General features: G+C 37.6%; 1 protein-coding gene across 1 annotated transcript; it reads left to right on the forward strand.

Moving 5' to 3' along the window:
• Positions 1–2,095: 2,095 nt before the first annotated feature.
• LOC140322053 (ranaspumin-like) lies at positions 2,096–6,475 on the forward strand. Its single transcript, XM_072398703.1, has 11 exons — positions 2,096–2,192; positions 2,411–2,455; positions 3,790–3,833; positions 4,417–4,479; positions 4,598–4,654; positions 4,885–4,935; positions 5,074–5,139; positions 5,246–5,296; positions 5,808–5,840; positions 6,179–6,258; positions 6,350–6,475. Exons 1-10 carry the CDS (start codon positions 2,132–2,134, stop codon positions 6,239–6,241), a joined length of 534 nt encoding a protein of 177 aa, XP_072254804.1. The 5' UTR covers positions 2,096–2,131; the 3' UTR covers positions 6,242–6,258; positions 6,350–6,475.
• Positions 6,476–12,165: the final 5,690 nt, after the last annotated feature.

The following is a 12,165-nucleotide window of genomic DNA, read 5'->3' on the forward strand; positions in this document are numbered from 1 at the left end:
TTAACCTCCTCCGGCGTCTTAACAAAAAACTGCCAAACTGCCACATTGCCGAGTAGGTGATTTTACCCCCAACACTCCGCACTGACTGACTGGTACCACCGCTGCTTCCGTGAACCCCTGCATCACTACTTCCAGGGCAGGTAGGCTGCTGCAAAGCAAGTGGTCTACCCCGGGCACGTTTGGCTCCCGACCTTCCACTGCTGCCACCCTGCTGACTACCAGCCATGCTACAACATTGATGGCTCAGCCGCTGCCTCACCGGCAAGCTGCCACCCTCCTCTCCTGATGATGATGAAGCCCCTTCTTCACCAGGCTCCCAAGTGCGATCGGCTTCATCATCATCGAGTAGTGTATGCACACCACTGATGTCCTCCTCAACGGTCTCTAGGTCAGGAGCCTGACCGCTTGCAACACCACCTCCCACGCCACTCTCCTCATCACTACTTGCCCGCCTAGTGGAGAAAGTGGCGGATGTCTCTTCAGATCATGGCTGGGCAGTAGCTGCTGACTGTCCTCTACTAGCTCGTCCTCATTGTATAGTGGAGCTGAGCCCACAGCATACAATACTTCTGTGGCTGAGGGAACAGCAAAGGAAAAAGGCAAGTTGAGGAAAGATGAGGGCACAGGGTCTGCTCCGGGGCCATGCCAACTAAGTGTTGTGTCTGACGAACGCATGGCCTGCCATTTCCCTGTCTGACATACTTAAAAGGTACGAATATATTTTTATTTTTGTACGGAAATAGGACAATAAATGCTTTTAGCACCAAGAACTGCAAAAGGGAACTGCGTATATGTTTTTCTTTTTGTACTCAAATACGTCACTAAATGCTTTCACCACATATAACTGCAAAAGTGAACTGCTAATATATTTGTATTTTTGTACTTAAATACGTCACTATATATATATATATATATATATATATATCACTGTAAATATATACGTGCGTTGAAGGAATGAGAGCTGTATAATGGCTATATGGATTCCCAAATAATCTTTCCCTGCACTTGTAAATGGATTTTCTAGCATTGTCCCTAGCGCCTTCTGACGTCTCTCCCTGCACTCAGATGCTGTGAAATGATTCCTCCCTATCCTTTCCCTGCACTTGTAATTTGCTTTTCTAGCACTGTCCCTAGCGCCTTCTGACGTCTCTCCCTGCACTAAGATGCTGTGAAATGATTCCTCCTATCCTTTCCCTGCACTTTTAATTTAATTTTTTTCAATTTTGGAGCACAATGATGTTTTTACTAGCGACTGCACACATCTCTTCCAGCACTCGGAACGCTGTAAAATGTCTTAATCCAAGATGGCTGAGGCTTGCATGCATGGCATTATGGGTCATCCCGCCTTCCCAGAGTTCTTTTCCTCATGTCCTCACACGGGAAGCCGTCATTTTAGAAACAATTGCGATTCTTTTTAACGAATCGCAAGGAAATTCGGATTCGTTGCAAATCAAAATTTTTCTGAAATTAGGATCGAATTCCACTTCGTCACCTTCAAATCGATCATCTCTAATTGTAAGCCAAACAGGCATTGCTGCATTGCACAAAGCTTTCAAGGTATTACAGAGACCTTGCTCATAGGGGGAAGAACGGTGAAGACCATATTATTAACATAGTGCCAACATATTACACATCGCTGTACAAAGTCCATAGCTATGTCACTAAGGTGTTGCAAATGTTGATTGTACATGAAACACAGCTGATAAATCAAAGAAACAAAGTAAAAAGTAAAGTAAAAAAAAAGTAATCACTAATGAAAGTTGTCATTTTATTCTAAAGTTTAAGATAAATGGTTTCTTGAAATTTTAGCACTGTTTATTTTCTTATAAAAAAATAATAAAAAAGTGTATGCTTCAGTAAATTGAACTCCCACCAATGTTTAAAGCATTGAAAGTTGGAAATGAATACAGCTTTTGTCCCATTTCACAATAATAGGCAACCTAAGAACATTTGGAAAGTTTCAGATTTGGGGACATTTCACAACTCTTGTTGACAATAAGATCATATTTAATGTCATGAAGTGATGACATTTCATGAAACGATGGCTAATAGGTCTTGTAGGGTATAAATATACAGGGGCAGTTGGTAGCTGTTCCATAGCATTTCCTTCTGCCTAGCCTCAAAGACTTTGATGTCTGCCATCATGAAGACTGCAGTCGCATTTCTTTGTGTAGCTGTAAGCTACTGCTTGGGTTAGTTTCTTCCTTTTTTTTTTTTTTAATGTTGTATCAGATTAGACTAAGGTATTAACTAAAACCTATATATTAAATGCTAACCATGTGGAGTGTTTAAAGATTAAATGATAAATGTATTTTTTAAAGAAGCAACTTAGTGTACATTTAAAGGTCATAATTTTATTAATGTTTCTTTTTTTAATGCATACTGTTCACATTTTTATTTCATGGTAAAGCTTTTACTGCCAATGGATATACTGCAAGTGGTGGACATAAAGCGGGTAAGTGACTCTGTTTATGATATTATCTTGTGTTAGATTAATTAATTTAATTAAAAATTAATTGCAAAGGTAGATAGATGGTCATTTTCTTTTTCAAATAAAATATATATAGACGATCTTCTCCCCTTGCTAATTAGTTTACTTCAATTCTTAGGGACAGCTACACAGAATGTGTTTATTTACCTAATTTCATAAACTTGACCTCATTTGTGCATAGGCCCCATTGAACCACAAATCAAAATAAAAAATAAAAATAAAAAATTTTTGTTTTAGAACGAGAATAAAGTTACAACCCAAACTTTTAATTTTAAATATGGATAGAGAAGGTAAGGACGAATCAAAATTTTATTACTGTATGTGCTTGAGCTAGGCAGATTAACCCATTCCTCTATATTTGTACTTGTTACTAATGTTCTTAAAACAAAAAGTGATGGAACAGCTACAATTTTTCAATTGTCACTAAAACAGTCTAAGAGTGTAAACCTGCTTCATGACCGGAAGTAAATGTAAATCTTTACAAAAAAAAAAAAAAAACTAACATCCTATTTATTCCTTCATTATTGCATCCACGATTAAAAAAATAGGCTCCACCAATAATTTAATCTTACGCTGTTGTGCAATTAAAACAGTCCTACACACAGATATAAGTTAAGTCATTATTCCATGTATACATATTAAAAAAAAAAAAACTTTTGTGAGTAGCACCATAATGAGGGAGCAACAATGTAAGCCAAACAGGCATTGCTGCATTTCACAGAGATGTCAAGGTATTACTGAGACCTTGCTAATAGGGGGAAGAATGGTGAAGACCATATTATTAACATAGTGCCAACATATTACAGAGCGCTGTACAAAGTCCATAATTATGTCACTAACTGTCAATCAAAAGGGACTCACAATCCAATGTCCCTACCATAGTCATATGTCATTAACACAGTATAAGGCCAATTTTTTGAAGGAAGCAAGAAACCTAACTGCATTATTTTGGAATGTGGGAGGAAACCTAGACAAATATGGGAAGAACCTGCAAATTTCTTTCATACTTTTTCCTGGCCAAGATTCAAACCTGGGACAAAGCACTGCAAAGGACAAGAGTCCTAACCACTGAACCACAGTGCTGACTTTTTCAGTGAACTGCTGCTTCTCCCACAATCCAACCACAAACGTGGGTAGATCTGTAACTCTGTGAAAATATACACATGCAAACATTTCACAAAGTACAAAGTCACCTGGTAACGTTTGCATCTCATAGCAATAGTATTTTGCTCAAACATTTTTTTATATTTTTAGTATCATTGATATGTATTTTGTAATAAATGTCTTTCTCAATGCAGATGTACATACTATTCCCAAAGAATGCCTTCAGAAATTACTTCAGGTATACATTTATACATATTCTTATACATACTAATACAATGTAGCTTGGATGGCATGAAAATAGAAATAAGAAATAGTGGCATATATTAGTGCCAATATTGTGTAAGTAATAACAAAGTGCTTCAATAACAGAACGGAGGGTATTCTTAGTTCTATCAGTTTAGATATTTACAATTTTACAACATTTGATTGTTTAAACTTTTTGTTGAACCACCTGCCTCCACCAAGATAATTTACACTATAGGTCTTATAGTGTCAGGAGATTCATCCAGCCCATTGTAAAATTGATGTTTTTCTTGTTTACTATGTCACCATGGTGGTAACCATGACACAGCTGAATTCTAACTGTAAACAACCCTAAATTTAATGAAGACTGATGTCTCTTTATCCTATATACTATCCTTGGAATTAAAAATTATTTTTTAATTATATTTAACATCTTTATACTAGTCCTGGATTTTTTCAAACATTTTATTAAGGTCGACTCCAACACATCATTTTTGTTTTTTGTTTTTTTTTACCAAATTTGCAATCTATATTATTGTTTTTCTGGGTATAAGTTTTGAATATTTTTTCATTTACAGACTGATATCCCAAATACTCTTAACGCTCTCAACAATTTGCTGTGTATGTACAAGCAAGGACAGGTATGTTTTTCAGATTATATATTATAAAATATAAAAACATTCTTTATACCTATCTAAAACTGATCTTTGTACCAGTAGTTAAAATGTAATGAATTAGAATTTTTCTTTTTTGTCACAGAAAGAACATAATCACAAGCTTTTCAAGGAATTCTTGGTAGAACTGCATGAGACCTTGGTAATTTATATATTTATATACATCATATATTAACTGTATACATTTTTTATATTTTTTATATATATATATATATATATATATATATACTGTAATTTAGGATAATATTGTATTACTTTACAATATATTATTATATTTAAAATTTTCTACTTCACTTCCAAATTGTCTAATTTATTATAATAGGCTGTAAGGAAATCGACTTTTATTTAGTAATTTGTTGCCTATCTTTACAGAAAGATGCAGGCTGCACGGTTGATCAAATCCTAACCCTTGAAGAATTCTTGGTAAGTCAAATGAAAAAAATATATGAATCAAATGTTACTGTGAACAATGTGTTCACAGAAATTTCAAAAAGCCTAGTGTATCACTTTACATTTATACATATATTTAAATCAAAGGCAAATGTTGTTACTGTCTTTTAGGAAAAAGTAGGTGATCAAGTTGGTGAAGTGGCTGAGCAGCTTGTGAATGAAATTCTGAAGTTAGCGGTAAGCAGATGTTGACAGACATAGTATATAGAAAGAATGATTATAATATAGATAACTTGTGTAATAATGATATTGTGATCACTCATTATTCCTATATGTTTCTTAGGATGAACTGCAAGTCCTTGGACTAGTGACAGACCTTCTATGTGGAGTACTGGTAAGACAATATGTTGAGTATGGGGAAAGAGCAGAGCCTAAACAATGATGTACAAAAATTATATATATATATATAGGTTGACATTCAAACATCAGGCAACCTTCGGACCTGAGGAGTGCCGGATGTTTCAAAACTACAGATTTTTTAAGATTTTGTATGCTGTATATATTTACCATAAAATGACTACCTGTACAGTTCTTTACGTGAATGCTGAATCTATAATGGGGCTTTACAGCAGCAAATAAATGAAAGCAAAGGAATGATCAGGAAAGCACGTGCAAGCAAGACCCAACAACTGATTCTGGAGTACAGCTCCATCAAAACATAAACAACACCTCCAGAAAACAGTGTAAAGTTGAAAATGTGCTCCGCAATCCATCCTGGAATACTGAAGAAACCGGATTATCGATGGCCAGATTTTTGAATGTCAACCTGTATATAAAAATATGTTATAGTTAATTGATTCATATTTTCTGCATAAGTAATTATTTGTTTTTTAATTGTTTTATAGAAAGAACCTCTTGGAAATCTGGGGAATGTATTGGTAAGAATATCTGCTAATGCTTTGCATCATTCTGTTGAAAAGAACCTAAAACATGAAAAACCATTGCACAAAAAAGGCAAGGATAGAGGCAAAAAACTAGACGCTAATATTTCCTGTTGGCTTCATTCAGCAAATTTTCCCCATTACTAACTTACGTTTCCCTGTTCCCGATTGCATCTATGTGTGGGGGGGGATCATGGTAGACTTGCCCTGTGATGACTGTTGATATTATATCTGGTGGGGAAGTATTCCAGAGGCAGAAAAATCAGTTTGGGGAAAAACATTTATTCTAAGAGTACCAAGATTATTCTAAAATCTTTTTATGATGTTTGCATTAGGGTGGTAAAGGCAAAGCTCAAGGAGGAAAATCTGGTGGTCTTTCACTCCCTTTGCTAGGATAAAGGCTTGTCTTCTCAATGTGAGTAAAAATTTGTCATGATTTAAGTAAATCAAAATATTTTTTGTAATTGTTATTGTTTTATGACCAAAACTCTTTTTTTCTTTTGTAGTTACTAGTCCTGCAAAGAAATGAAGGCCGAATCACAGATATGATTTATTACACACCATAATATTCTTTACAAATTACATACTATTGATTACTACAAGTATAATAAAATGATGTTTATTACAGTAAATTGTTTCCCTAATATTTGCTTTCACTCTGTGAAAAAAAAAGCTTTTCACTTTTGAACATAAGGTCCTTTGTGTATTTAATTTCCAAAATAAATGTATGACTATGATCAAAAATGAAGGGATACAGGAATTCCAAAAACTATGCAATAATTGCGAGGCTATCACTTTAGATCCTGCCAATAAATTCTGTTTTCCATTGATATAAACCAAGCTGCTTCACAAACAACATTAAACTGCAAAGCAGACCCTGACCAAATTATCTCTTGACCAAAGACAGTTTTACACCTAAAGCCAAACTCTTTCTAGTTGATCTTGCCAAGCTTTACAAAAAATTGCTTTTATAGAATATTCCTACTGATATAGCCTTATTATGATTGACATTAAATATCCACATTCCTTCTTGGGCATCACAAAAATATGCAAATATAAATAAAAAAAATAAAAAGTCAACTCACCGAAAAATGACATTTCAGATAAAGGTAAATTCTCTTCCTGACTTTTTATTTTCTAGGATATTTTAGTGGGGAGAACTTTTAGTCATGGTTCTCAGGTTTGTCTATCTGCTACAATTTGGATTTTCCCGCTCTTCATGATAGATAATTCATTATAGAAAATCAATATGAAATACAGCAGGAACACCCTTCATAAATGCCGTAACAGGTGTACAAATGTAATAAATCTGGTGTGGCTTGATCTAAGCCTTACTAATAAGGTCATATGTAATTTAGTAAGATGGGGAAAGGTTAGGATTATCTAATGGTAATAAAAAACGTTGATGGTAAATATAATTGTAAATAAAAATGTACCTAGATTGCAACTAACAATACATTTAAAAAAAAATAGGTGGATGAGAATGAATATAAAACATATTGACCCTGGAGAGGGGGCTAGACTTGTCCTGAAGATATATTAATTGACAAACAGAGACATGACTTTATACTTTTTAAGGAGACTGTGTAATATACTGGTGTTATGGAAATAATAATAAGATAACAATATTAACAATAACATAAAATATCATGAAGCTTGACTAGTGCAGCTTAGTCTGGTAGTTATTCTTTACTCCTTAATTAAACTTTTACTTTTGATCATTATACAAAACTGCACATATCCCTGGAACAATATTTCAGTATGAAAAACATTTAGAAATATAATTTCTTGGATTCTGCACTATGCATCATCAATATAAGATGTTATAAGCTAACTTTAAAATTGGTAAATTGGTAGTTTAAAAGTTGAAAACAAAAAAGGGCATAAAAAGTATTCAAGACCATTAACATGCTCACAAATATTGGAAAGCCTATGTACCCAAGACCCCCGTCCCTGATTTCTTGTTTTTTTCCCCAGGTAATAAAGATATGAATGTAATTGTGCTTGTTGCCCATTATCTTCCACTTTGCTTGCTGTACATTTCCCTCTCTTGTCCCCTTCTGATTTTATGGTGTTGTGTGTTGAACATCTGGTTCAGCATAAATCCCTATTGTCTCCATTAGGGCAAGGGAACACAAAAAAAAAAAAAAAACAATTTCTACTTTTCTAAGTGGGATTTACACTGATGTGGGAGCCAAGTTATTGCCACATTGAGCACTGCAAACTATACTGTATTGTGCATACCAATGGGCTCAGCAGCTGGTCACAAACACATTTGCAGAAAAGTAGTTACCTGATACTGAGAATAGGAATCCAAAACAAATTTATGGAACAGACTATGGCAAATCTGTTGTCATATGAGAGGAGTTGACTGTCATATGAGAGATGATGGCAGTGAAAAGAAGATTTTTGGCTATCAGTTGTGAGAATTAGAAATATCCATGGAACATCCTTGCCTGGGTGCTTCTTTTCAGCATTTATCCAGCATTCCAGCATTTATCAAAACAGCTAATCTGGCTGAGATAATGCAAATTCTTTGTATGTTTTGTCTACACGATGTGGAACAGTAGTGTGAGAGGGTGTCCATAGCTAGACTATATACTTGTTTTCATTATTGATCTACATATATTTTTATGTTTATGTTTTACTAGCTCAGAGGGAGATTTATATATATATATATATATATATATATATATATATATATTGTGAGGGGTTAAGCTCAGGATCGCCTTTGCTGGGGTCAAAGGGCACTTGTCTCATTCAACTCAGATCACACACCGGGTATAAGTGTTAAGCTGACTTGTAGTCAGGTTTATTTGAAGGTTGCACATAAAATAACAAAAATTACAAAAGAAAACCTTGCCTGTCCTTATTATACACTTACCATAGATCTGACATCCCTGTCTATCAGCTGGAGGGCTTCTCCCTGTCAGCTCCAAACAAAGCTTTCAACAACCTTCTGCTCACTTTTCAGCTCACTGACCCAGACTGACTTTCTGAGTCTCCCAGCCAAGTTGCCTTACAGACGGACTGTGTGTGTCTCCAGCAGAGCTCACTCACACAGTCCACCTGGCTGTGTCTTCAAATAGAGCTGCACTGGCGCAAACCCCTGTCTGTGTCTCTTTAAGCCAAGCTGAGCCCGCACAGATCCCTGTCTGTGTCTCTCCAAGTCAAGCTCCTGACTGAGTTCCTGGCTCTATCTTATATCCCCACCCTTCGTGCTTCTTCATGAATTATCTCACAGGTGAGAGTCTTCCACCTGCTACTTCACACAGGAGAGGAATCTTGGGCAAATTACTTCATATACAAGAGGAATCCTGGGCAAATATATCTCCCTTCCACCTCCAATTCTGCTTGGTGTCACAATATCTATATATAAATATATATATATTGTGACAGCTGACCAAATAAATCACAGGGTTTCGCCCAGGATGACAGGTACATTTGCCTGAGATACAGGTTATACGCAATGTATTTTTCTGTTTAGTCAGTTTTCCCTTTAACCTGGGGTGGGGTGGGGTGGGCTTTGAAGTACCAGGCTTTTTGGCCAGGTGGGGGAGTGAAAGAGGCCTGGGTATGATCAGGTGTAACTGTCTCACCCTAAATGCATCCTGGAAATTAGACTGGGGATATAAACTCCTAGCCTGCTTATTCCTGTGGCTCTGTCTTGGCTGCTGAGCTGGGAGGAGGTCCAAGGAGAACAGGGAACTGTGAGTAAAGACACAGACTTTGTTGCAAAAGATATATGGCTAGGGCCTTAGAGTCCTGAATAACACTAGGTTGGGCTGGACTGCTAGTTAAGGGAACTAACAGTGAGTTAGTGGCCAAGTGGCCAGGCTTTCTTTGTGCTGTTTGTTTTATTTTGCCTGTTTTGTTTGTAAATAGTGAAGTGAAATAAACCCTTGATGCACTTAAAACCTGCTGGCCCTGTTTCCTGCTTGAAACAACCCCCCCATTGCTACGGGTGATTTCACATATGATGGGGCAACTTTATATGTGGGTGTTTGGAAGGCCAGCATGGAGGAGATAATGAAACAGCTTGTTTTGGCCAATGCCAACCAGCAGCAGGCCAATGTGGAGCAAAAACGTATTACCCAACAACTGCTGCTAGGCCCGCCACCAGGATTTGTTGGAAATACAAGCAGAGAGCTACCAACAACAATTAGATGCCCTAAAACAGTAGACCATGAGAGTGGTGCTGAGCGTTCGCCTGTTTTTCGGGTAAGCCAGTTGTAATGAATGTGGATGATGATCCTGAGGTGTTTTTGACCAGATTTGAAACAACAGCCGAGAGGAAAAGTTGGCTTAGGGAACAGTGGGCGGGATCAGTGGCCCCGCTATTATCTGGAGAGTCCCAAAAAGCCTATTATGACCTAGAGCCGTCGGAAGCAAGCGACTATGTCCGCCTTAAGGCAGAAATACTGGCATGGCTGGTTGTCACCCTGGCTGTCTGGGCTAATGGGTGTATAACTGGTCCTATCTGGCAGGAAAAGCTCCCATATCCCAGATGTATGACCTGATACATCTAACAAGGAAGTGGCTACAACCCGAGCTGTTGTCAGAACCGCAAATTGTGGAAAAAGTAGTTATGGACTGGTTCCTAAGTTCCCTTCCTGTTTCCATTCAAAAGTGGATGAGCCATGGAGACCCATCGACAGCTGATAAGCTGGTGGACCTAGTGGAAAGGTACTTGGCTGCCGATAAATTGAAATGAAAAATATTGGTGTAAAATGTTTATGAATACCAAACCAATTTTGAGGCTGTTCAGTAGTGTGCTAACGCTAGTGAAAGCTGAGCTAGTCGTTACAGAGACCTCCTGTCTTAAAACAGTGGGGGTAACATGAGTACACTGGGATACTAGGGAGTATCCTGTGACGTCAGTGTCTTTTGAAACCTCCCTAGGTAAACTGTGTCATCAGGTGGGGTTGGTTCCCCACTTATCATATGATGCTATAATTGGGAGGGATTTTCCCAAATTCCAGGAGCTCTGGGATCACCCACCCCATGCAGTGCTGGTATCCTCAGAGCATGAGGCTACTGAGGAGTCCTCTGATGATTGTGGGGACAATCCGGGGTTCCTTTGTCTGTGCTAGCAGGGGAAACAGTTAATCCTAGGGAAGAATCGGCAACTTCGGGGGAAAGCCAGCAAACCCTGGAATTCCCTGACTTACAGGTACATAGAGAGAACTTTGCTACTGAGCAATTGAACAACCCCACACTGTTTAAAGCCCAGAAGAATGCCGTAAAAATTGATGGGAACCTAGTGTACCCAGACGAGAGGGTTGCCATTCCCATACTTTAATATTGAAAGGGACCTACTCTATCAGGTGTCACAAAGTAAGGGGGGAACCATTGAACAGCTAGTGGTACCCAAGCCATTACGAAAATTGGTGTTGGATCTGGCCCATGGACACCTCCTAGGGGGACATCTGGGGGCTGAGAAAACCAGAGAGCGAATAGTCCAAAGGTTTTATTGGCCAGGGGTTGCCAAGGAGGTGGAGATATACTGTGCTTCCTGTCCTGTTTGTCAGTTGTCTGCCCCAATGCCACATTTTCGTAGCCCTTTGGTTCCCCTCCCCATCATTGAGGTCCCGTTTGAGAGGATTGCCATGAATATAGTTTGCCCATTGCTAAAGTCATCTAGGGGCCATCAATATATCCTAGTCATAATGGACTATGCTGAGGCAATTCCTCTCTGAAATACATCTACTAAAACCATAGCCCGGTAGCTGTTCCAAGATTTCAGCTGAGTAGGAGTGGCCAAAGAGGTTTTTACTGATTAAGGAACCCTGTTTATGTCCCAAGTGACTAAAGAGATTTGTAAACTCCTAAAGGTGACGCAACTATGCACATCAGTGTATCACCCTCTAATAGACGGCTTAGTAGAATGTTTTAACAAAACTTTAAAATATATCCGGGAGGTACTCCAATGCTCAAGCAGATTCTTTCCCTTTGAATTATTATATGGGAGGCACCCAGGGGACTGTTGGAAATTGCTAAGGAAACATAGGAAAGTTAAAGTTCCCCTCATAGAAGTGTCATCGAGCACAATATATACACTTAGGTCTATAAATATTTGGAAAACTTTTTTTCTAATTTTGGTTCTGTACATTACCACATATAATTTTAAATGAAACTCAGATTCAGTTTAACTGCAGACTTTCAGCTTTAATTCAGTGGGTTGAACAAAAAGGTTGCATAAAAAAAGGAACTAAAGCCTTTCTTTTACACAATCACTTCATTTCTGGGGCTCAAAAAAAATTGGACAATTGACTCAAAGGCTATTACATGGGCTGGTGTGGGCAATTCCTTCAGTATGTTA

The sequence above is a fragment of the Pyxicephalus adspersus genome, chromosome 2 (assembly GCF_032062135.1).
Source record: "Pyxicephalus adspersus chromosome 2, UCB_Pads_2.0, whole genome shotgun sequence".
Lineage (NCBI taxonomy): Eukaryota > Metazoa > Chordata > Amphibia > Anura > Pyxicephalidae > Pyxicephalus > Pyxicephalus adspersus.